This window comes from Hydra viridissima, unplaced genomic scaffold (assembly GCF_058129835.1).
Source record: "Hydra viridissima isolate aposymbiotic clone 2 unplaced genomic scaffold, HvirCarnegie_v1 scaffold_13, whole genome shotgun sequence".
Taxonomy (NCBI): domain Eukaryota; kingdom Metazoa; phylum Cnidaria; class Hydrozoa; order Anthoathecata; family Hydridae; genus Hydra; species Hydra viridissima.
Window position 1 is genome coordinate 3,237,742 of NW_028324312.1, and position 22,258 is coordinate 3,259,999.

A 22,258-nucleotide genomic window follows, 5' to 3' on the forward strand; every position below is an offset into this window, starting at 1 on the left:
TCAGCATGTCTTTATTCTAAAGACATTTAAAAAAATATTCTATATTTAAAGATTCTTCTTATAAATAACATAAAAAAGATCACAAAGCAAAGATCTTGTGATCAAAATAGTAATAATGAAAAGAACATCAGAGCATTTATCTAAGAGATATTCACTAGAAGAACATGGAGAGTGGTTGCAAACAATTGGAAAAAGAGTTTCAAAGAAACAAAAATATACTTTAAAACATTTTTTTTATAGTTAAGTAAACCTCTCTTTGTGTCGAGTATTAAACACCGATATGTAAAAATTAAATACATTTATTTAAAAAACAGAAAAAATAATAATTAAGAACTCTCGACGACATCTTTAACTTCCTTAACAACCGAAGAGACTAGCTGAGAATCTGTGCTCTTACCATCAACCAAAATTGTCGAATCGTTCTAAATTTAAAATGATAATAATAATAATCGTAAAGCAACTCGTGAATTCCTCTAAAGTCTCTTTCATATTAAAATCAAAATAATTTCAGCATAATGCCATACAGTTATTTTAACAAGAAGACATATTGGGTGCGAATGCGTCGTGAAGCCGTATAAAGAAGCGCAGTTCTCAACAATCTCCACAACTAAAGGCAAAAAAAAAATAATAATACAACGACTGAAAAAAAGGATATTAAATATTCTTTTCCCACTTACACTCTATTTCCTATCAAAACTCGGCGAGTTTGTCGAAAGATAATATCAATTGTCGGATATGGTAAATACTTTGCAAATCCATATCCGTCAAAAAAAAAGCAACTAAAAAGATTGTAAATGATAAAATTTTCTGCTCCATTTTCTGCTCCTCAAAGTGAAACTATTATCAGAAAGAAATTAACGTCAAAAGAAACTTACCCGTTAAATGCATTGACGAGCATAACTTTCGCGCAACGACATCAACACTGGTTTGGGCGTTTAATTGTGTCTAAAAATAAAAGATTTCGTCACATCCGTGTATACTGTAACTGTTTTGTTAGAAATCTACCGTGGTGTGACCTAACAAAGTCCTATGCTTTAAGAAAGTCCTAATTTATAAAATGACAATGTTCGTATATGTAAAATAAAAAATCTAGAAAAAAAAATTTAGTTTTTTTACCTAACTAGATATCTAATTAAAATTACTAAGTTATTTTCCCCAATCGTTTATCTTATATATGCGAAATTTGTCATTTCTTAAATTAGGACTTTCTTAAAGCATAGGACTTTGTTAGGTCACACCACGGTATATATCTATGAAAATCTTTTTTACTTTATGGCAAACTTTAGGTACCAAACCCCTAACAGCGAGTTTGTTTAAAAATCTACTAAACCGTACTCTCTAAAGAAATCTACTCTCCTAAAGAAATATTTGCGGTGAAATTCTTAAAGTAAAGTAACATCAAATCGCACGCGGAAAGTTCACGTAACGGTACCTTTATAGATTGCTTTTGAGTCAACTCACCACCAGCCAACAGGTTCGTGAAATCAACGCTAACAGAAAGGAATGTTCGAAGGTTTTTTTTACTGAGTTTTAAATGTAAACGTAAATAGAAAGCTTATCGTGAAGCGAAAAAAAATAGTTTCATTGAAAACAAAATGTTTTTGATTCGTGAATCTTCACTACAAAAATATAGTAAAGATTCACGGATCGAAGTATTTGTAAACATTTGTAGCTTTAAACAGCAATTAGAAGAACGTGGTCGTTAAAAGCATACGTTTTAAGCGTACCTGGATATGTGCCGTTGCTGGATATGAACAGAAACCGGGAAGTTTATTTTAAAATCCAATTTTTCACTGGTACTTGTTTCACTGTCCTACACAAAAAACTTTCATTAAAATAAGAAAGATAAACAAAGTTTTTTGCATTTAAAAAAGAGTTTAGACGACTTACACTGGCAATGTAAGTCAGAGTCCCTCTCAACCACTGTGCCATTACAATACTGTCGACAGTGAACGCAAACTGACCTTCGTTTGTCATGTCTAATTTATAAGTAAAAAGATTTTACTAAATGACATGCAATATTTTATTTGGACCTGAGACGGTTTGCTTAGATTTTATACGCATAAAATGCCACTGTGCGTTATGTAAATCGCCAGGTTCAACATATCCTCACCTACTGATTTTAATTCTTATATCGCGATTCTTGACCGCGATAACAGGAATAACAAGAAACATTTGCATCATACATTTTTACATGTCATAACCTACATTGTATCCTACGTTATTCTCATTAAAGAGCAGCAGACCAAATCTTTGTATCATTTGTCTTCCGGTTATGCTGAGCTACTTTTCCGCAAATAAAAGAGTATTGCAGACAACTATATGCACTTTCCAGGTAACCATCAGCATTTAGCGTCTTCAATAACTTATGGAACATTTTTCCCCCTATTCCATTCCAAATGATAATAGTACATCTCATTCCAAAATATCAACTTTTCCCACTGGTATTATTTCCATCAAAGCCTGTTACTCAATAATCTCGAAGTGATATATAATTCGCCTTAAGCTAATATAAGCAAATATAAGCTAATATAAGCAAATATAAGCTAATATGCAAATATAAGCTAATATGCAAATATAAGCTAATATGCAAATATAAGCTAATATGCAAATATAAGCTAATATGCAAATATAAGCTAACGACCTAGATGTCTCCCAGGTACTATTATAATCACACAAGGTGTAGTTCTTCTTATGATAATGTACTCAAGTGATAAATTTCATCTTTGATAGTTAGAAGAACCATGAACTGATAACACTTTTTCAACATTTTATGCAATCAATTTGGTCCTTTTTCAACATATAATTTATACTAATTAAGAGAACTTAAAGTTTAAATAGACCACCTTCTAAAGATCATTTACCCACCAAACACAAGCAAGCTAATTTACTAGATTGAAAAACCAGGACAAGGATGCAGTTAGTACACTTTAGATCAAAAGGTAGATAGTGACGTCACTGTTCAATCTACTAAAAACTCCCCGAAAATTTCCAACATCTTCAGCCTTCTTTTATTTGTTTAAATCAAACAGATTTTAAATTATTTTAAAGATTCCCCCTGACCACCATCATTAATAGATATGCGTATATTAGTGTGAAAAATTCATAAGAACCACGAACATATACTAGTAACAGTTTCATTATTGGTAACGGACCCTATTCTGTTTTTCATATAGATTCAATTTTTTAAAATAATGACTTCATCACACTATTTATTTTCTTCTTTAAAACAGTAGACACACTAAGCTTTTTGGAAAGAGTTGATACCTTTTACTTTTTCTAACTTTTTCTGAAAAGAATTGATGCTAATTGTTTTTTTCTAACTTTTTGTTAAACCAAATACAAAGATTAATTGCGTCATTGTTCGGTATGATATCTGTTTCAGAATGAAAATGCGCTATGAAAAACCTAACCAAATCGTTATGCTTAATTTAAAAGTTAACAATTTATGTTAAAGAAAAAGTTACAGAGAATTCCAGGGATTCAATTATAAAGTAACCTAAAAAAAACCCTTCCAGTTTGAAATTTGACATCAACTTGAGAGGTAATCGTATGATCTCCAGCAAAGAAAAAAAGTTTCTCCGACATTTAGAACATGAAACACCTGGGCAGAGTGTTATAAATGTTTATAGCATATAAAAGTAATTTAAAAAAAAAAAAGAATCAGATATGAGGACAAGTTGAACATGATGGCACTCAGTGATGTCAGAAATTATCTTAATTAAAACCAGAAACATTTTCAATGTTACCCACTTGGTAGCAATATAAAGGGTACTTCAACAGGATCACGAGATGATGCGCCAATCTGAACAAATATAAAGCAATACATTTTTCAATATAAAATTATTCACAATTAAATATATTAAAATGATAAAATTAGATATTAAAAACCGGTTGTTAACAAAAAACTGTCGAATTATTTTTAACAAGCAATTATTGAAAGAGAAAGCAAGATAATATCGGGAGATCAAAAATATGCTACCTCCATTCCATACGAAAGTCCTATTCTTCTAACATAATTTATTTTACTAATATGTAGAAACAGTGTACAAAACAAAATGGATGCTTTTTATTACCAGAAATAACTAATTAGGCAATTAAGACACTTATACAAAACCTTCTTACCCTAAGGTGCTTACTTAATTTTTAACTGCCACCACTAAAACCAAAGATAAACTACCAACAAATCTTAAGTAAAATAAATTCTTCTTCAAAGTATTTCTTCATAGCCAATAACTCGTGATAAAGTATTCAAAAAAGATCCCTATATACCTTGATGCTCATTTAACAGTGCTGCTCAATCAGGTAAGGTAAGAATGGGAATTTTAACTGTACCTGCTTTTGCTTTATAAATCTCTTGCACTGCACATGACTTTGATAAAAACAAAATTTTTTGGCTTAGTTAACCATCTGGATTATGTTTTACACAAATTGAGTTTTTTGTTAAATAAAGTTTTTTATAAAAAGATGTTCTTATAGCAAACCTGACGAACAAGCTTCATATTTAGTGAATCAATAACATTAAATTCCAACTTTTTGATATACTGAGTTGTCAAGTTTCTATAAATAACACACAAATTCTTTAAAAATCATACAAACAAAATCTTCTTTTTTAATGCTTAAGATAAAAACTTTTTTATTATCATAACTTTAGATCAAATACAAGATGACTATAATATATGTCGCATTAAAAAAATAATGTCACATTAAAAAAAAAAAAATCCAATTATGCAATACATTTAACTGGAAAAAAGAAATCAAAATCAATTTTTGTTTACTTAAAAAAAGCAACAAAAAAAAACAACAGATTTATAAATACATATCTATCAAAATTAAAAAAAAAAAAATAGAGAAATAGAAAAAAAAAAAAAAAATAATTACTTGAAAATTATGGAAGCAATAACTTGATTGCAGTGAGATGTATCAGTTTGTATATCGTACAACTGAAATAAAGATGCATTTGAATGTATATTGAACATCTGAATAAATTAATTGATTTAATAAAAAAAACATTAGGAAATCAAAAGAATGAATACACTAACATCAAAAACTTTTGTTTAAAAAAATTTAAACTTACTAATTTGATATTTTTATCTTCACATAAAACCTCATAGTGAGACCATGGCTAAATGAAATAAATAAAAACAAGCTTTATAAATAACTTTCATCTTATATTTTATTTCTTAAATAAAATTTGTGGTATAAATATTTATAAACTACATAAAATACACAAAAAGAAAAGGACTTTTTTCTAAAAGACAATCTATTGTTGGTATTTCTTTTCATTTAAGTTAATTCTTTGATATTTGCTTTATTTGCATACTGTATATAAAGGGTATATACTTCATTTAGATAATCTTTGCTTTTTATTGAGTTTTATGAGGTAACTTCACTGTTATGAGGATTTTCACTGGTAAATTTTATCAGATTAGGTTGTGCATGAGTCATTTCTATAGTTTTCTTGCGTTCAATTCTTACAAAGTCATTACCTTTATTAAGTATCTTATACATTTGATACACAAAAAACCTGAATATACCTAAATATCTTTTACATTTGATACACAAAACTGCAAGAGGTAAAAAAATTTTAAGTCTATGAAGATCGGGAAAAATTAGATCTATTATCAAAAGTGACGGAATAAATCTTGATAATAGGCAATAAGTCAGTTTTGGGATCTACTTTTTGCTATATGAAAAGTAACCATGCTGATTGCTGGTCTCAAAAAAATTTAGTTAAGGTTGGTAACCATAATCTGACAATGTTTTCAAATAAAATTTTGATGTATACACACATACATCAACAGTGACTTCATCCATCTCAATAATATTTATTTCTGGTGGTGACTCAACTGCAACAGCTTCTTTTTTTGGCCTTTTGCTTGTTTTATCCTTCGAAACTTTTTCTTTTGTTTTCTTTGATTTCTAGAAAAATTTGACACATGAAAATCATATTTAAATTAATACTAAAAAATATCTAAATACAAATAAATATGATGCAAAAGTTTAAGAAAACAATATCAAATCATATCATAGTTTAAAAAATCCAGTCACCGTTTTCTTTTCTAATGATTTTTTCGAACTAGATTCATTTTTCTCATTTACATCCTGTCAAATGAAATAAAGATAAAAAGTCTAATTTAAACTTGTTTTTCTTTTAAAATCAGCAACATCAAATCATATCATAGTTAAAAAATCCAATCACCAATTTCTTTTCTAATGACTTTTTTGAACCAGTTTCATTTTTCTCATTTACATGTTCCTGTCAAATAATAATAATAATAATAAAAGTCTGACTTTAATATTTAAAAAAAAAACAAAAAAAAAACAAAAAAAAAAACAAAAAAAAAACAGACATGCTCCTGGTATCTGACAGTTACAAAAATTCCTTACAGGTTCTTGTCTTACAGGTTCTTGTCTTACAGGTTCTTGTCTTACAGGTGATAGCCAAAAATCCATATCACTATCCTTAAAAAAAAATTTATTCTGTAAAATATTTGAACAAAAAAATAAGTTTTTCCCTTATGCATTTTATTGAATAGAAATGTGTTACCCCTTTTTGAACTTCTTTTGCATAAGTAGAGGCCTGGGCCAACAAAGTAGCTTTTCGCTCCTCTTCAGACTGTTTCTTTGTGGATGCATTTTCAACCTCATTTTCTTTATCTAAAATATTGCTAAAAATAAATATTTCAAACACATCTGGTTTTTTAAAGTTACAAAACGCAGAATGAAAACTCACCTTTTGTTTTTTTAACTTTACTTTTCTTGACTTTTTCTTTTTCTCCAGGTTTTGGTCCTATTTTCTTTTTTTTACCCCCAGATTTTTCAACCTCTTCGTTTGTCTTTTTAGTTTTCTATTTGAAATAAAACAACCTTAAAATATTGTATACGTCTTTTAAAGATAAAATAGAGACAAATAAAAAAAAAACCTTTCCATCCTTGGTTGACTTTCCATCTTTGCTTGACTTGGCTTTTTTTACTTTTTTCTTCTAGAGTGATTTAAGAATTAATGAAAATAATATATGCTAAATGCATTATGGACAAAAACAAAAAAAGTGTTTTAAATCAACCTGCATCCTGAGTAGACTAAATAAATGGTGATTTTTACAAATTTTACACTATTTATTTGACCCAGAAAAGACTGAACTCTCAGAGTGAATTTAATATTTTCACTTACTAAACTTATATAAAAAAAATCTAAACAATAAAAAAACTTTTTGAAAACCAAAAATGCAATTTCTGGAAGGTCAGTGCAGTAGAGAGAAAAAAAAAAAAAAAGATCAAAATACAAATATAAGCAAACTATTACCTCTTCATTCAAACTAACTGGTTTCTCGTTAACCACTCTATGCTTTGCAACAGGAAGAGTTTCATGTTCTGCCAGAGGACTAAAATCAAGTATTAAAAAAAATAAAATAGTCATAACTTTCTCAACTAAAAACTACAGCAGAAATAATAAACACATTTACATACGTATCAAGGTCAATATCCAACATCCCCATAGGATCATTTTTATCAACTTCAGGAACATCCTACAGTTGTTACAAAAAAAATACTATAGAGTATTTCTTAGAAAGTTATTTGCAAGGTTAACAACACATAATCACCTTCCCTAGAATAACCTTCAAGCTAATCTACCAAGCTATTCTTTGTTTGTGAAAAGAGGATTTCATCAAGAATCAATCATTAATTTTGCAAACTCAGAACAAATAAGTTGAGGAAATACCTTTTTATCAAAGAAATCATTATGAAATTAAAAAATCGTTATGAAATTATGTTTTTCTAATTTATTTCTATATAATTTTAGGGGTTGCAAAATTTCAAAAAGCCGTATATTTATTACAGTCTTATTGGAGAGTAATTAGGTAGAAAAACTAGTGAAACAAAAAGCTGGGAGAAAATCTTTTAAATAATGTTTTTTGTTAGTAGTCTCTTAATAAATTCATTTTCTAACAATTTCTACAACTTCTGTAAAAAAGCTAAACTAACTACAAAAAAAATTATACATATTTTGGACTGATGTTTTTTTTTTACACTGAAACTTTAAACTGAACTTTTCTAAAGCGCTTTAAATAAAAAGATATTTTTATTAAAGAACCTGGATAAAATGTTAAATTCATTTTAAAACTTTCATTTAAGTTGATAGAAATCTTAGAATAACACATAAGAGCAATTAACAGAATATAGTTTCTGACCTTTCCATTATCAATATCAACAACAGGAGCAATCTCATAGGTTTTTTGAGGTATTTCTTCATCACTTTCTTTGTTGCTTTTCTTACCTTTAAATGATTAGAAATAAACCTTAAATTGTACCCAAAAGAAAATACAAAGAAAATGCAAAGGAAATATAGTTCAATCACTCATTCAACATTTCACACCACTTTATAACATCATACCTTTTTTAGTTCTTTTTCTCTCTTTCTCTAACATAAAATAAATAAAAACAAGAAAATATAGCTTTTAAACAAGAAAATATTTTGTTTGTGAATGAAATAATAGTGGTAAAAAAAAACAAACTAATACTTGAAACCACTAATGCAACAGGAGTATCGAGAGTTTTAACAGGAATATCATCAACTGAGTAACTAGTCTCCTCTTTTTTCTAAATAAAAAGTCATTCTTGGAACAAAAGTGAAATTAATCATGTTTTTTAGACTACTTAGCTCCAAGTTGCATTAAGCATAAACAGCCAAATAACTGAAATTGTAAATTCCAAAGAAACAAAAAAACACCAGTGGTTTGCTCAAACAAAAGCGAATCTTCAGAAATAGAACAATTACTTTAATTTCCCCTTTCAGGTAATGTGGGTTACTTTCTTGAATTATTTTACGCATTTCTTTTGCCTAAAAAAAAAAATTAAGAAACAAGTGTTCAAATCTGTGAACAAAAAATGAAAAGAGTTTCTTTAAGAGATAAAGTTACATTCAAGATGAACCTTCTATAAAAGAACTCAAAAAGGAAATACAAAAACCTTTTTAATTTCCTCTTCATCAGGTTCAATATATCTTTCAGGTGTAGTGGTACTAAAAATGATTATTAAACCTTAATCAAATATTGTTCAAGAGGATTCAGTGCTCTAGCAACTTCATTTAGTACCTTTTTATTTTACCAAAAAGTGGATTTTACCAAAAATTTAAATCATATGGGAAAGTTAAGAGGGGGCAACTGAAACTTTTATATTTGTTTTTGAGTGAAGAGGTATTAAAATCACATTTATATAATTAGATATATTTTATTTATACCATCTATTATTTATACTAAAAAAATATACTTTTCTAGCTTTTACAAATGTAAAGTTTCTGACAATTTCATTCTCAATTATTAGTTTCAGTACACTAAAACTGTGTTCACATGACTTACAGCCAAAGGCATAGTCAAATATTCTCACTATGTCTATTTCATTATTGGGATAAACAAGTTTCATAAATTATAAATTGTTTGTAAAAATTCATGTGATGTAAAGAATAATTCATGCAGTGTAAAGAATAATTCATGCAATCTAAAGAATGATTCATGTGATCTAAAGAATAATTCATAGTGATGTATATGTAAAGAACATAGTTGAAATGAAAATTCTAGGCAAAAGTTCAATTACATCATAATTTCATCATATTTCAATGAAAGACCTGCTGCTTTAATAATTCAACAGGAAGTAATTGTATTACCTACTTTTTTTTTTATTATTCATTCAATTACCCACAAGTCATATTCCATATATCATAAAATGAATGATAACTTGCTGTCCACTGTTATAAAATATTCAAAACAATTAGATTGTATTTCAAATGCACTCATATTGGAAAACTCTTATCTCAGCTTCTGCAGTATCTAAATCTTTGATTTATCTTTTTCTTTTTTTTTTTTTGTAAGGAAAAGCCTGTGTTGATGTTAATAGTAGTGCAGAGAGGTTTTGCTTCGACTATTATAATTTTAAATTTCTTTTTTTTTTTTTTGTAAGGAAAAGCCTGTGTTGATGTTAATAGTAGTGCAGAGAGGTTTTGCTTCGACTATTATAATTTTAAATTTCTTTTTTTTTTTTTGTAAGGAAAAGCCTGTGTTGATGTTAATAGTAGTGCAGAGAGGTTTTGCTTCGACTATTATAATTTTAAATTTCTTTTTTTTTTTTTGTAAGGAAAAGCCTGTGTTGATGTTAATAGTAGTGCAGAGAGGTTTTGCTTCGACTAATTTTAAATTTCTTAGACCTTGTACTTACCCTGCTGTGTCACTGAATTATTAACATTAATATTGAAATCATCATCAAATTAAAAAGGAAAAATTAAAAATTTGGAAAAGAAAAGAATAATTATTAGTATTTACGGATTCTTGTCATCAGAAGCAAAAAACAACTTTCCATCCTCAACATCACTTTCTTCACTCTCTGATGCGACTGGCTCATTTATCCATTTGTCTAGGTCCAAGCTAAAGAAAAATTGGGAAATTCTAAAACCATAACTACATGATTTTTTTTTTTTAGTGGTTTCTTTAGGGAGCTAAAACTAAATACTTTATTTACTACTCTATCTCTTTCTTTTAATAAACCTTTAGTAAACCTTCTAAATAATCTTCTTTTTTTAGAAAACTTTAGCTCAACAGCTAAATACTCACCATTTAAGTTTTTCTTTAAATTGCTTGTGGTGCAAGTTAAGTATCAAGAGTTATAATATCAAAAAGAGACATCAACAAAATATTGACCTACTTAATTTCATATGTTAAATATTTGATAAAACTTTCATCAAAAGATGATAAAACATAAGTTTCTTATTTTAACGCATATATTTTAAAGCACATATTGAGTAATTTAAAGAATATATTGAGTAATTTAAAAGTATGACAATAAACATTCTACTTTTCTATATCTATTTTTGTCTCCCTTACCCAAAGCAATTAAAACCTACAGTTAAAAAAACTGTTTTAAGTAATGAAGATTAAAATATAAAAAAATATTATACCCCTCTGGTACAGGTACTTTCTTCTGTGCTTTGGGAGCAACTGGTAGCAATTCTTCTGCAAACAGCGATTTGACTTCTTGAGCACAAGCAACACCTAAAAAACGCCATTAAAAAAACCCCATTGTAGTAAACAATATAAACAAATTATCCTTCAAATTTAATTATAAAAATAGAACAAGATAAGTGAATGATTTTTTAGAAACTTGCAATGCAACTTAAGTAAATCAAAACCAATAAATTGTTTTGATAGAACTTCAAAGTATTTTATAAATACAAATGTAAATAATAATCGAACAACATATTATTGTATTTTAAGAACTTCTTTACATTTTTTGTATGTTTATTTCTTAACCATTAAGACAGATCAAAATTTAAAGAATGTCAATAAAAATTCTTTTACAATCTATAACTTTTTTTAGCAGCTTTTTTTTTGTTCATTCATTTTGTTCATTCTTTATTTGTTTTGAGAACAAGAATTTTTGAGGTTTGTTTTGAGAACAAGAATTTTTGCAAAAATGACTTAAAGAATTTATCCAACCAACTTGAAAAAAAAACTTCTTTCAGCAAAATCAGTTGCAACCAAGAGCAGTAAAAGATAAGACAATTTAACAACCTATAATTTTGTGAATATTATAACAAGTTACTTTTTATGGATGTTATAATGAGTTTATATTTATAGATATTATGATGAATCAATTCTCATAGTTCTAGAAAATGAGAATATAAGACTGTTAACAGTTTATACTTTATTATCTTTGTTGTTATGAGGAAAGTGCACTTGAGTTAAGGGATGATCAACATATGGCTACAAAGCTAGTGATAAAAACTGAAAAAAGGCCAAAGCTTGAAGAAGATGTTGAGCAGGTATTAAATCTCTATTTAAACTCTGCAGAATCAGCTGTAAACTTGTGGTTTTTAGCTAGCATTCATTTACCTAGACCCAGTGTTCCATTATTACCTTTCCTACTTTCAATCTCTAACAAATACTTTGAACAGGTTTGCTGAGTTCATGAAAAATTGATTTGGGTTTCCAAGATCACTAATCTAGATAAAAGTGGTGGTTAAACTTTTTTATATTGAGAAATCAGGGGTAAATTTGAAATACTTTATTCAGCATTTGAAAGCTTGAAGTTGTATAAAATTGCATTAGCTGACCAAGTTTATATTAAATAAACACAAACTACTTTGAAAGTGTATTTTAAAGTAGCTTGTGTTTACTTAATATAGACTTTAATATATTGATTGTTTTCTAAGTAGCAACCAGAAATTAATGACAAGCTTGTAAAGCATTTATAATTCAAAAACTCAAATGATAGAATATAAACTAGAAAACACTGGTAATGAGGTTTCTTAACTTTTTAAGTTGCTGTTGACTTAAATATTCTTGTAACAAGATTTGCTACAAGATGTTAAAGACCTTATGTGAAATTTTCAATCAGATAACAAAAAAATAAATAAATGTTGCAACCTAACAAAAAATATAATAATTACAAACTCAATTAACAAATCTCCTCTAAAAATTGATAAAATCTACTACAGCTATTACTTATATATAACAAATGTAATTGCTGGTCATTTCTTTTTTATGCTTTTTTTTTAAAACATGAATTTCAAACCTTCACTTTTCATCTTCATAACCAATTTGACCAGTTGCATCACACAGCAAGACTGAAGAAGAGAAAAGAATAGTACTCAAAGCATTTTTTTTTTATTATAAAAAATATTTCACTACATTCTAAAGTCATAAAAAGACAATAACAATAAAAAATTACCCTGTCTTGAACTTCTAGGTCAGAACTTTGCATAAACATGGGGAGTGCTTGAAAAAGTTTCTCACTTATCACATTGATTTGGTCCATGTCATTCTAATGAGCAAGGTATCAGTGTATAATATTTAGTTAAACTAATTCCATTGTTAAAATTATTTTAATCTTAATGCCAAATTTGATTTTAAAGTAAAATTTAAAATTCTTTTTTTTTTCCATTGAAAAGATGTTTCCATTTTTCATTGAATGATTTCAGAAATAATTGTTAATATCAGCCCTTTATTACATTTTCTAATTTCTTTATTTTCTAAATGTCCTTCAAAAAAGAAATCAAGAAATTTGATTGATAAATATTTAAGAGAATAACAAAGATAAAACAAAAAAACAGTTTTTTTAAAAAATTTTGACCTTGAAGAAACAACATTGTGGTTTGAAGAACAGCAAAATATAAACTCTGATAAAGACTATTGAGCCTTAAATAATCTTCAGCAAGCATAAAAAGAAACAGACCTCTTCTTCAGATTTTGTAAGAACTCTAGAGAACAGCTTGGCAAGTGTTTGGATTACAACACACTGTATATGCCCAGGTAAAGATGAAACTCGTTGATTTGTGAGGCTATCAAGGAATCCACTAATATTTTCAATATGCCTAGAAAAAAAAATAGCACAACTTTTTTAGTTACTTTTAATATCATACATACATACATACATACATACATACATACATACATACATACATACATACATACATACATACATACATACATACATACATACATACACACATATATACATACATACATACATACATACATACATACATACATACATACATACATACATACATACATACATACATACATACATACATACATACATACATACATGCATATGTTTTTAATATATATAATAAAAATCTAATTTAAGTAAAATTATTAGTAACACATTTTAACTTAAAAATAAAAAAACACCTACTCTGCATATTCTCCAGCTATCCATGCTGCTGCAAATAGAACCTCACAACTTGTATTTTTTTCATGAATTCCAATAAACATTGATGGTTGATCAAAAAGTTTTGCAAAGACAGGAACAGCATAGTTTCTCACAGCTTTCACACGAACAACAACATCTAAAACCTGATTGGCTATAACCCTACCATGTTTAGTACCTTCTACTCCACTTAACTGAATGAGAATATCAATATACCTTACAAAGAGAAAAAAACAAAAACCATTTAAAAGATTTCCATTAAAAAATTTTTTGATGAAGAAAACTTATAAGGCTTCTAACAATTAAACTATTTGTTATATTATCTCCTATGGATCTTTGGTTGGTCCCTTTAAAGGGTTTATAGAGATGAAAAAAAAAATGTTACAGTATTTAAATTACCATTCAAAGTTCGTAACAAACTGATAATTGGACTGGCTGCAAATCTCAATAATTTTTAACAAAAGCTCATCACGATAAATTGTTCCCTCTGCTTTTGCCATGTGTGCAAGCAATTTCTTCACAATTTCTTGAAGTGTCTTTTTTGTAATCATTCCAACTATTAAATCTAAAGCTCTATATCGTATGGACTCATCTCTGTCATCAAGGCACTGAAGAATTAAATCCCTAAAAAATGACATGGAAAAAAAGTGTAAACATTCCAATACTAAATAACATAAGTTAGCTGAAGCATCAGCTTGAAAACATCTAAAATGAGTGCTCATACACCAAACTTAATATTATGGGGATTTTGACATAGAAAGTCTTGCAGCAATCCAAGACTTTGACATTTGTGTGTAAAAACTCTTTAGATGTAGCTTGAAATCAGTTGTTATTATTCTTTGATTCAGAAATCAATATTCACAACATAAGCAAAAAACTATTAATACTACTTAATAATAATAAGAAATATTACTAAATTATTGGTTATTAAAAATTGATCAAAATATTATTTGATAATAATTAGAAATGATTTAGTAATAAATTTTTTTTTCATTAAAAACATGATTTACCGATGACTGAGTACAAGCTTTGGTTGCGACTTTAAGATCTTATTAAGCAATAAGAGACCAAGATATTTCACTAAAATTTAAAAACTACATAATTCAACAAATATCGATCACTATCATCTCAATATATTCAACAACATACGATAAGTGTTATTTTTAAGATGAATTAACAAAAATAGTTAAATGACATATGACAGTCTAATTTTTTTGAATAACAGTGTAATTTTCCAGATATACAAAGCATATCAGGAAAAGTAAAAGGGGTTATGCTGAAGTTTTCTGACAAAATAAAAAATTTTTATAACTTTTTTATAAATAAAGTAAAAAAACTATAATTTCTTTCTAAATTAAAGTTTTTATTTTTTAATAAAAATCAGCCATTTCTCATATGAAAAAACTCCTTCACCCGCAATAGATCTCAATTTTGATTTGAAATCATTTACAAGAATTGTAAAAAATTGAAATCAATTTCTTTTAGTTTTAATTTAATGCAATCAACCAAGACTTGCTCTATTGATGCTTGCAAAACTCCCTTGTAAACCTTTTGAGCTAAATGTTTCTAAGAGTACTCAATTGTGTGTTCTTGAGACACATTTGGTCGGTTGGATTTTTTATCAACAAAATTGACATATTTGTTTTTTTTTAATTGATGACCAATTGTTGATTGATTTTAGTGAATTTAAGAACCAATTTCCTCTAAGTGACCCCTTTCTGATTGTTGAAAAGTCTTTTTAGTTTGGCTTTTTATTTGCAGAAAACTGGAGCACTTTTTATCAGAAAAGACTGACCAGACTGAAGCCTTTTTAAGATATTTCTTCTTTATTGAAATGATTTAGGACTACACTATTTTTTATATTAAGTTTTTTTTTTAAAAAAAAAAATTTGAAATGTTTTTGAAAAGATTCTTATTCTGTTGCATTTAACCTCATTTTAAATAAATGTATTTAAAATAATAAAATAAATGTATTTAAAATAATAAAATAAATGTATTTAAAATAATAAAATAAATGTATTTAAAATAATAAAACAAACATTTCATAGATTTTTTTTATGAACATCAAAGCACATTAAATTAAATTTTGTCTGATGACTTATGCACCTGTTAAGCTAGAAAAAATTAGGGATGACAGTCAAAGTTCAAGAAGTGACCATAACATTTTCCTTAAAACAAAGCAATTCTTACAGTTTTGGTCCTGATCTTCTATCAACAGCCTTAGTTTTGTAACACAAAGCTTTAAAGTAATAAAAAAAGTTGTAAATTGAAAACAGGTTTAAACAAACTTGCGATTTATAAAGCAGATGCAAAAAAAAAAAAAAAAAAATTAGCAAATTATAAAAACAGGCTTGAATAAACTTACAAACTATTAAAACAGATGTGAGTAAAATTGCAAACTATACTTTAAAAAAAAAAAAGCCAAACCTGCATGGAAGGTGGATGATCAGGTAAACCTGTTATTAAAATGTTAAACTTACAAAAAAAAACTAAGCTCATTTTTATTTACACAACACAATTTTTTTAAAATATGAAATATGAAAGCCAAATTTCTATTCCTATAAAAATTATAAAACAAAAATCTTTAAAATGCATAATTTATTAGTACTATGTAATAATATATTTACCTGCTACAACTGTATTTATGCATTCATACAAAAGAGACATTGCAGATGTACTATAAAGAGATTGAAAACAATGAAAGTTTTGTAAACAAAGAAAATTCACAATCTTATTATATGTCTACAACAATAAAATTGTGGATAACAGGAGCTGAAAATACAGTGTTTTAAAAATGGTAACTGTAAAGTTATTGAGAATAGACCTACCTATGAATGAGACTTGTCAGAGGTTCCAGAAGCTTTTTACCTAAACGAGGTTCCAGTGGACACAATGCTCCAAACTAGGAAGTAATGCTAACTTTTTTTAATGCGTTTTTATCATTTATTATATATTTTTTGTTATTGTAAGAATCTGCCATTCTTATATTTGAAAACTAATTTGAATTGAAAACCATAACTTGTGCTTTACTTCTTTATAACATTACATGTTTATAGCATTGTATATCTTACAATCTTGCACTTAGTTCAATGTTAAGCAATTGCAATATATTATGTAAAAAAGGTTCTAATAAGTAAATATGAAAAATTCTCAGCTTTAAAGATTTTTTTTTGTTAAAAAGTACTTCTCTCAACTGACTAGTAGCTGTCTTGACATAATAACTCTGTTACATTTATTTAACATAGTGCGCTACATAAATTTATTATCACAATATTTTAATGTAGCATTTACTATTTAAATAGTAACAGGACACTACGCTACTTACTATGTTGAGAGTAGGGTAGCAGACTTTAAGGGGTAGAGCAGAATATAACATTTCCTTTATAACATAACATAACAAACAAACATACCAGTTTGATAATTTTAATGAGCATCCAATTATTTGAAGAAGTAGTCATTAGTTTGAAAAAAAGAGGAGCCAACGCAAGATAGTTTTTTGGGTGTTTTCGAGCCAGCTCACAAATGACATTAACTGCAGCACATTGAACACCTGAAAATGTAAAGAGAATAATTGTTTATAAAAATGATTTTAATTTATATATTTTATTTATGATGGAAATGCATTTTACTTAGAAACTAAAAACACAATTGATAAGCAATGTGATTAATTAAAAAATTGAACAGTAGTAAACATAAAAAAAAAAAAAAAGAAGATATCCATTTTATTATTTTTAGCTTCATGTAGCATATCCAAGTACCAATCTGAGTTCACTAAAAATAATTGCTTTTGATATACATACCAGAATCACTATCTTCAAGTCTCTCTTTCAAGCGAGGGAATGCAGGACGTAGAGCTTCAGGAAACTAAAATCAATGAAATCAGTACAAAATACTACTAAAATTCTCAAAATGATTTAAATCTGAATCTTTTATTTTCTGTTGTTTCAATAAAAATTTTCACCAGGACTTAGTTTTTATTAAAGTCAGAGAAAAAATTAACTTTTTGATAATATATGTGGCATTAATTATACCAAAAATAATGCATTTTGGTAAAAAAAATTGCATGTTGTGTCATTAATTTTAAGAAATGGTGCATTTGGCCAGAAATTAAATTTTCATTGAGATGGCAACCTTAAGACAATTTTCATTAGACAATTGCCAAACACATTTATATCAATAAAACTCTCAATATCTACAAAAATTTATTAGAAATATTAGTTTAAAAAAAAAAATTAATTAAAAAACATTAGTTAAAAAAAAAAAAATTAATTTCAAAAAAAATATTAGCTAAAAAAATATATTAATTTCAAAAAATACTTTTTAGGTATTGAAAACTGTACTCATTTTTTTAATTTATTTAATAGATCATTGTGGAATTCTTTAATTTACATTTTAAAAAAATGTAAATATTTTGTTAAAACAAACTTCCTTAAAGGTTGGGCACATAGAGTTGAAGAAAGGGACATTATAAATGCTTTAAAACTTTAAAAAAAAAGGATCTGATTTATTTTCCTTGTAAAATTTACATATTTTAGAACCACAAATTTTTGAGAAAAAAAACAAAACAAAAAAAGCAAACAAAATATTTAAGCCAATAAACTATTCCAATTTAAAAATTAGACCAGAGTAATTTGGTCAAGTTTTTATTTTAGACTCCCATTTTTTTTTTTTTTTTGCAAAATAAAATTGGCACACCCTAAACATACCAAAAAGTATTAGCAAAAAATACTAAATTTTAAAGAAAAAAAAAAAGTGATAAAGACTATTGCACTTTAGAATGCTTTCCTGTAAAAAAATATTAAAAATTCAAATACATTTAAAAAAATTTACAACAATCAAACTTTAAAAAAGTAATTTAAACATTTTCTATATATCAAAAGCTCATTCAAAAATAATAAACTATAGAAAAATCCTAAATTTAAATATTTTAAAAATTACATTTAAAAATCAACTTACATTTAAAAACACTTTGTACATAAGAAGAATTGCACGCTTGCGAATGTAAGGTCTTGAAGACACTATCTAATTGTAAAGTAAAAAAATGGAGCATTAGGTACGAGCAAAAATTTAGTGCAAAATACTAACAAGCACATTTCAAGACAACAAAAAATTTGCTTCTTTTTTTCAATATCAAAATGTAATCAATTATCATTAGTTAAATTTAATAATTAATTACATTTTTTAGATGTTTATTCTTAATGAAAAAAAGATCTTTTAATTATTTGGTCAACAAAATTTTGTTTGTAAACAAACTTGTTTTAGCCTAATTTTAGTGATTCTGCATGACGTTAAAAATTGTATACAATTCTAAGTATATTACAAATAATAGAAAAGTCCTTTTTTTAGTAATAAATTAACTTGAAATGATCACCCTAACAGTTTTGTTACACTAGCAACAAATATGTGTTAATATTAAAAACTTCATAGAAAATAGTATGATACAGTTACAAACATTATCTTGAGCATTATGACAGAACCTTTTGGCCTTTAGAAATTAAGTACACTAGGAAATAAAGAAGTGCTATTTTCCCCTATCATTCTTAATTTCTTTATGCAAACAATTAAACAAAGTTTTCTACAATTTCTAATATTCTAAAAGTATATATAACATAATGGTTTTACATATTTTCACGTTATTTATAAAACTAAACCTTAACTACTTGACCAACAGCAGTGTATCAACAGTAGTAGACCAACAGCAGTGGAACAACAACAGTGGGACAATATTACCTTGTTTATCATCAAATGAATCATTTTTTATTACTTTTTTGTTAATATTTATTTTTTCTGAATTTCCTCATAAAACCCTTGAAGTAAAAATTCATAATAATCATAGTGGTTCTTGTACAGCAAATTTCCTTCCCTGACAAATTTTACTTGTAATGCAACACAATGATTGAAGTTTTATTGAAAGAAAATTACAAAACACATTTTTTTTTTCAACAACTTCATAATTACAAACTTTACTTGTAATCCAAGACAGTGATTAAAATTTTATAGAAAGAAAATTACAAAATCAAAACTTGAATGATTCATAACATATTCCCATATAAACATATTCATAATATCGCCTAACCTTACCATATTCATGATATCGTTAGCTAAATCTCTTGCAAGGTCTGGGGATATAAAACAAGATAAACCAACCATGGCTGCACCAGCATCATATTGGTTAGTACTGTTCATATCCTTTTAAAAAATAATTTGAATTAATTTTAAGAGTGAGATTTTAAAAGTGCACATTGACATGTTAAATTTTATTTAAAAACCAAAAGGAAAATCGCAACAATATTGTCAAATGATCGTTTTCCTTTTACATTAAATGGGAAAATTTTATCACAAAAAAAAAAAAAAAAAAAAAAAAAAAAAAAAAAAAAAAAAAAAGATAAAATAAGAGAAACTGCAAATGATACCTTCTTAATAAGATTGGTTGCAAGCATAAGCACATCTAAATCTGCATGAAAACTTTGAGAAGCAGTCATGTAAGCAATACGCTGAAAACAAAATTTACTGAAATCTAAAAAATTCTAAACAGCTTATTTACTTGAAAGTTTTTTTTTATTAACTATTAACTTTAACAAACATAATTATTTCTATTTTTATTTACTTGGGTTTCTGAGTGGATAAAAATATTACTTTGTGAGTAAACTTTTGGGAACTCATAACTTCGATCATATTGAATGCTGCCCATGAAATATCATAACCCAACATTTGAATCTATAATTGAGAGCATTCATAATTATTCATTTTTCTATCATAAATATTATCTTATTAAAAAAAAAAATTTAAATACTTTTTCAAACCGCTTAACTATCTTTGATAGTTACACACTTTAAAAAAGTAATGAAATACTTTGGTTTAAAAAAAAAAAAAAAAAAAAAAAAGGTGGAACTAACCATAAAAATCTTCATTGCTTGTTAAGACTTTTGACTTCAAATATTATCAAATTATATGTGAAATAAAATAAATGTTGTGTTTTTTTTCAATCTTTATAAAAAGTTGCTTCAAAAAACATTTCTTAGCTTTTTTTTTAACTTTTTGAAAAATTTATTTTTCTGTATTTATCTACTTTAAAAAAAAACAACAACTATATTTATATTAGTTTTAATTATATGTTGTTTTGTTATCAAACTTAAATCTAAGTTTAAATCACATGATTGATGATAAATTGTTATTGTAGAGAATTTGATAATTCACTTACATATGAAAGTTTTAAAATTGCATTGGCTTTAAGCGCAATATTTTCTTGACGCAACTCCTGTTTAATTTCATCCAGGCATTCTGTAATAAACTTTGACTGTAAATAAAAAACAAAAAAATATAAATAGCTTTCCAAAGTAGTTAGACAACTCATTTTCACCACTTAAATCTTAATTTTATATGATGCCAAACATTAAAAGACTATATTTTTGGTACCAAAACAGATTCTTAATTATATATGAAACCAAAATATTAATACTATATCTTTGGAATGAAAACATTTTCTTATATTTATACAAAACCAAAATATTAGGACTAACAAAAATACATTCTTAGATTAATATGTAACTAAAACTTTAAAAGACTATATTTTTGGCACCAAAACCTAAACCTAAATAATATTACCTATAATAATAAAAATAAATTAATTAAAAAATAGTTATTTTAGGCAATTAATAATAGTTAATTACCTAAAATAACCTAAAATTTTAGGGTAAATAGCTTGAATAAATAGAATTATCTTATCTAAGCATTTATAATTTGTATTAAATATAAAAAACATGTAGAAACATAAACTCACTCACAGTCAAAAAAACTCAAAAAACATCCAATATATCAAATTAAGTGAATATCTACATTTAAGGTGTGAGTATTAAATTATCAAAAAATCTGCAGCAAAATCTAGCATAACAAGTGTAAATATTTAAGAAAAATAAACATCAAACATACCTCATTATTCTTATTATTTCTCAGACCTCGAACAAAGTCGTTCAAATTCTTCTCAAACATTTTGTTTTAGTTAACCTATATCAAAATTGTAACAGAGCTTCAACTTTTCAGATACAGTAACTGAGAGAAAACTGTAATTTTAAATTACTTTAAGTAATTTTTAAAACTTTCTTCAAATACAAAACAACAGCAGCAACTAATCAACAAAACATATTCAAAAATGAAGTGTTGAATGTAATACCCTTTAATTTTATACATGAGCCATTCAACTAAATATTCGGGCTTTTAAAAAGGAATCTTTTCACTTATTTTAATACTTTTAATTGTATAACAGAGATTTTGTCAGAACTTCCCTTTAATATTAATTGCATAAACAATAATTTTAAGATTAAATTAATGTTTTTTATGATAACTCTTTTTATGACTGAAGCCCCGGGAATCTAAAGAATGAAACAGGAAACATAAACAGTAGACAAACCTGCAATCATAATATCAAAAAGGTTTATTTTTATAAACTTTTTAAAAGTATCTTCTGAGCTGCTTTTTTGAAATAGAATTTGTTTATTTAAAATGTTTTAAAAATTTGCTTCTAATTTTTGTAAAACTTAAAAAAGGATATGAAATA

At 26.4% G+C, this 22,258-nt stretch overlaps 1 protein-coding gene across 2 annotated transcripts; it reads right to left on the bottom strand.

Annotated features, from left to right (window-relative positions):
• Nucleotides 1-216: 216 nt before the first annotated feature.
• LOC145194631 (AP-3 complex subunit delta-1-like) lies at nt 217-22,252 on the bottom strand. 2 transcript variants are annotated; one of them, XM_090070351.1, is made up of 44 exons: nt 21,634-22,252; nt 20,906-21,001; nt 20,341-20,421; nt 20,118-20,198; nt 19,786-19,893; nt 18,661-18,726; nt 17,505-17,568; nt 17,115-17,254; nt 16,533-16,606; nt 16,332-16,381; nt 16,132-16,160; nt 15,895-15,943; nt 14,715-14,784; nt 14,104-14,328; nt 13,690-13,920; nt 13,225-13,363; nt 12,721-12,813; nt 12,565-12,616; nt 10,949-11,042; nt 10,317-10,418; nt 8,971-9,022; nt 8,780-8,842; nt 8,523-8,601; nt 8,396-8,422; nt 8,193-8,278; nt 7,471-7,529; nt 7,307-7,385; nt 6,927-6,986; nt 6,737-6,851; nt 6,551-6,660; nt 6,391-6,465; nt 6,203-6,259; nt 6,052-6,105; nt 5,797-5,922; nt 5,078-5,125; nt 4,882-4,943; nt 4,485-4,560; nt 3,754-3,805; nt 1,891-1,979; nt 1,728-1,813; nt 1,433-1,490; nt 876-945; nt 525-607; nt 217-422 (listed from the first exon to the last, which is right to left on the bottom strand). In XM_090070351.1, exons 1-44 carry the CDS (start codon nt 21,691-21,693, stop codon nt 327-329), a joined length of 3,666 nt encoding a protein of 1,221 aa, XP_089926477.1. In that variant the 5' UTR covers nt 21,694-22,252; the 3' UTR covers nt 217-326. The 2 variants fall into 2 exon arrangements, with proteins under 2 accessions (XP_089926477.1, XP_089926478.1); XM_090070352.1 differs by lacking the exons at nt 217-422; nt 525-607; nt 876-945; nt 1,433-1,490 and having other exon boundaries at nt 1,728-1,808.
• Nucleotides 22,253-22,258: the final 6 nt, after the last annotated feature.